Source organism: Raphanus sativus, unplaced genomic scaffold, assembly GCF_000801105.2.
Source record: "Raphanus sativus cultivar WK10039 unplaced genomic scaffold, ASM80110v3 Scaffold1569, whole genome shotgun sequence".
NCBI classification, from domain to species: domain Eukaryota; kingdom Viridiplantae; phylum Streptophyta; class Magnoliopsida; order Brassicales; family Brassicaceae; genus Raphanus; species Raphanus sativus.
The window spans coordinates 17,301-21,126 of NW_026616878.1; the positions used below are offsets into that span (position 1 = coordinate 17,301).

The 3,826-nt window shown below is 40.3% G+C and overlaps 1 protein-coding gene across 1 annotated transcript; it reads left to right on the forward strand.

The window, feature by feature from the left end:
- Nucleotides 1–1,019: 1,019 nt before the first annotated feature.
- On the forward strand, nucleotides 1,020–3,820 carry LOC130504430 (pentatricopeptide repeat-containing protein At4g19220, mitochondrial-like; the record flags this gene model as incomplete). The annotated part of the gene is given in 3 exon segments (XM_056999042.1): nucleotides 1,020–3,552; nucleotides 3,555–3,650; nucleotides 3,653–3,820. Coding segments are annotated over 3 exon segments (2,782 nt in total), but the record flags the coding sequence as incomplete, so codon positions are not given.
- Between the last annotated feature and the right edge of the window lie 6 nt (nucleotides 3,821–3,826).

The window sequence follows — 3,826 nt, forward strand, 5'->3', positions numbered from 1 at the left end:
GGGTTATAGTCTAGGGTTTGGGTTTAGAGTCTACGGTTTGGGTTTAGGGTTTATGGTTTGGGTTTAGAGTCTAAGATTTTTTAATTTTTTTATTATTAATCTAGTTGGCAATTGATTGGTTATTATGAAGATGGTGAATTTAAAGATTCACCATAGGGTGAACCCAAGTCTTGTCCTTTCGGGTGGGTTAAGGAGTACAGTACGGATCTGGAAGACTATTATTAATTAGGTTGATAAACTATTAAAGTAAACCATTGTGGTTTTGGAGACATTAGTTTAATCCCCGAGGATCATATGTTGAAGAGCCCATGTTTGATTGTACTTAAAACAAATTTCCAACTTGTCTTTTGTCAAACTCATGCCACAACCAAATGTAATTATTACTTTGTTTATTTTCTTTAATGATTCTTAATACATGTAACTTTTATGCTATTATATTAGTTGAAATTATAGAATACTGAAGAAGCTCTTCTAGTGCAGTTGTTTTGTTAAGAATTTATTAATTTTCTTTTTTGCTAAATTGTAAATATCAATGTTTATTTTTTATTTTATAAAAAGATATATCAATGCTTATATATCATCCCATGTAATTTTCGAATTTCAAACAATACGATTTCCATTAATTATGGAACTAACTGAAAAAAAGTTATATAAAACTTTTAGCTTAGTGTAAACAAAATTAGGCGTATTTTACCAAAAAAAAATTTACTAGACGTCATTTTTAGATGGCTCAACCAATGTAGTGCGAACACGCTTGATTCAAACATAAAATCTGACAAATAAAATTACTGGTTTGTATGATTGTCTTCTAACATCAATACAGTATTAAATTAGTTTTGAAAAATAAAGAATTCTTATTTATTTTTATAAACAAATGGGCTGAAAGGAATAACATGCGCATTCATGTCCCAAAGGAATAACTACTACCCAAAGCAAAGACCAATAGACATGCATAAATGAACGATATAAGAAAACAATTTAAGAATAAGGCTCAATGACATAAGGCCCAGTAAAGGCCCAATTAAAAAATTTAAATGGTTTTTGCCGCCGCCGGGAAACCTGACATGACCCGGTGTTGGATAATGGTAAGAAAATCTACAATTTCACCGGAAAGGCTGAGACTTTATTGCTCCGGTCACATAATCTGCTCCTTTAGCCGCTCATTAGCTCTCCGGAATTTGATTCCCGGTTACTTTTCTTCCCATTTTCACATCAGAAAAGAACAACATGATCGACACTACTTCACTTCGGCTGTTTCGTCTCAAGATACTCTTATTGACCGTAAAGTGTTCGACGAAATGCCTAACCGAGATAATAAGACGGTGGAGTCGAGCTTTATGTTCATTCGAGATTTACTTAGATCCTCCATGGTGAGAGCGGAGGCAGAGACTCCGAGGAGCATCCACTGTTTCGCTCTGAAGAGTGGGTTTCTTCAAGATTTGCATGCCTCTTCACAGCTCCTGACGCTTTACGGTAAAGCAGGGGACTTTGCGTCTTCGTTGGGTCTGTTTAGTGAGCTGAAAGTGAAAGATGTGATTGCTTGGAACAGTGTGATCACTGCTCTGAACCGAAACGGTCGTTCCACGGTAGCTCTTGGAGTTTTCGTTGAGATGATTCAGAAAGGGACTGAGTTTGACTCGACGACGCTGTTACTTGCACTGTCGGCGTTGTCAAGTTTAAGCCTTTCGAAAGTGTGTCCAGTGGTTCATTGTTTGGCAATAGAGGCTGGCTTGGTATCTGATTCTAACTTATGCAATGCGTTGATGAATCTTTATGCCCAAGGCGAGGATTTGAGCTCTGCGGAGTGTGTGTTCACGCGTATGGAACAACGAGACATTGTTTCTTGGAACACAATCGTGACAAAGTGTCTTGCAAGTGGGCAATACTGGAAATCGTTGAAGTATTTCAAGTCGATGTGTGTTTCAGGACAAGAAGCTGATAATGTGACGTTTTCGAGTGTTATCTCATCTTGTGCTTCTCTTGAAGAGATCTCTTTAGGTGAATCCTTCCACGGGCTGGTTATTAGATCAGGTTATGTGCCAGAAGCTTATGTCTCTGTTGCCAACTCGATCATTTCGATGTACGCAAAATGCGGGGACATAGATTCTGCAGAAACCGTGTTTGAAAACTTATTATGCAAGGATGTGATTTCCTGGAATGCTATCCTTAATGGTTTTGCTTCAAACGGGATGTTTCAAGAAGCATTTGGTGTGTTTAAGGAAATGCAATCGTTGAATAGGATTCAGCCTGATATTGCCACGGTGGTTACAGTAACTTCCATTTGTGGTGATAGGTGTCTGTCACTAGAGGGAAGAGCAATTCATGGTTACACTCTTGGCAGGGAGATGCAGTCTAGAGCATTAGTGGTAGTTAACAGCCTTATTGATATGTACGGTAAGTGTGGCTTAACAAAGCAGGCTGATTTGTTGTTTAAGATAACAACTGACCGAGACTTGGTTTCGTGGAACTCGATGATATCTGCTTTTGTGCAAAATGGGTTTACTCGAGAAGCTAAGAGTCTGTTCAAGGAAGTTGTCAGTGAGTATTCTCGTTCAAAGTTTAGCTTGTCAACCGTGTTGGCAATTCTTCCGTCGTGTTGTTCATCTGATTCTCTCATATTTGGCAAATCAGTACATTGTTGGCAGCTAAAGCTAGGATTTGGGAATAATATCCTCTCAGCTAACTCAGTTATAAACATGTACATCGGCTGCAGGGACCTAACTTCAGCATTTTTGCTGTTAGAGACAATATCCGAAACAAGGGATCTTGCATCTTGGAACTCTGTTATCTATGGTTGTGCATCGAATGGTCACTATTTAGAATCACTAAGAGCGTTTCAAGCAATGAGTCATGAAGGGAAAGTTAGCCATGACATGATTACTCTTCTGGGGACAATCTCGGCATGTGGAAACCTCGGACTGGTCTCAGAAGGAAGATGTTTTCATGGACTAGCTATCAAGACTTTGATAGAGTCTGAGACCCAATTGCAGAACACGTTGATCACCATGTATGGTAGATGTAAAGACATCGATAGTGCAGTGAAGGTCTTTGGCTTGATCTCTGACCCTAACTTATGTTCCTGGAACTGTGTCATCTCAGCTTTGTCTCAGAATAAGGCTGGAACCGAAGCTGTTCAGCTATTTAGAAAACTCGAGGTAGAGCCGAACGAGATCACATTCGTTGGCCTTCTCTCAGCTTCAGCGCAGCTCTGGTCTACAGGCTATGGTGTGCAGGCACATTGTTACCTCATCCGCCGTGGATTTCAAGCTAACCCTTTCATCAGTGCCGCGCTTGTGGACATGTACAGTAGCTGCGGGAGGCTAGAAACGGGCGTGAAGGTGTTTAGAAACTCAGGAGTTAGATCAATTGCTGCTTGGAACTCACTTATTTGTGCATATGGATTCCATGGAAAGGGAGAGAAGGCAATGGAACTTTTCAGTGAAATGAGTGTCTCAGGGATGGAACCAAACAAGAGCACTTTCATCAGTCTACTGTCAGCTTGCAGCCACTCAGGTTTTTTAGAAGAAGGCCTAAAATATTACAACCAGATGGAGGAAAATTCGGGGTGAAACCAGTCACAGAGCATCGGGTTTGCGTTGTTGACATGCTTGGTAGGGCAGGGAAGCTGAGAGAAGCTTATGAGTTCATCAAAGAATCGGAGAGCCACAGAAAGCAGGTGTATGGGGAGCTTTGTTGAGTGCTTGCAACTATCATGGAGATACAGAGCTGGGGAAAGAAGCTGCAGAAGTTTTGTTTGAAATGGAACCAGACAATGCATCTTACTATATCTCATTGTCGAATACATACGTTGGATTGGGAGGCTGGG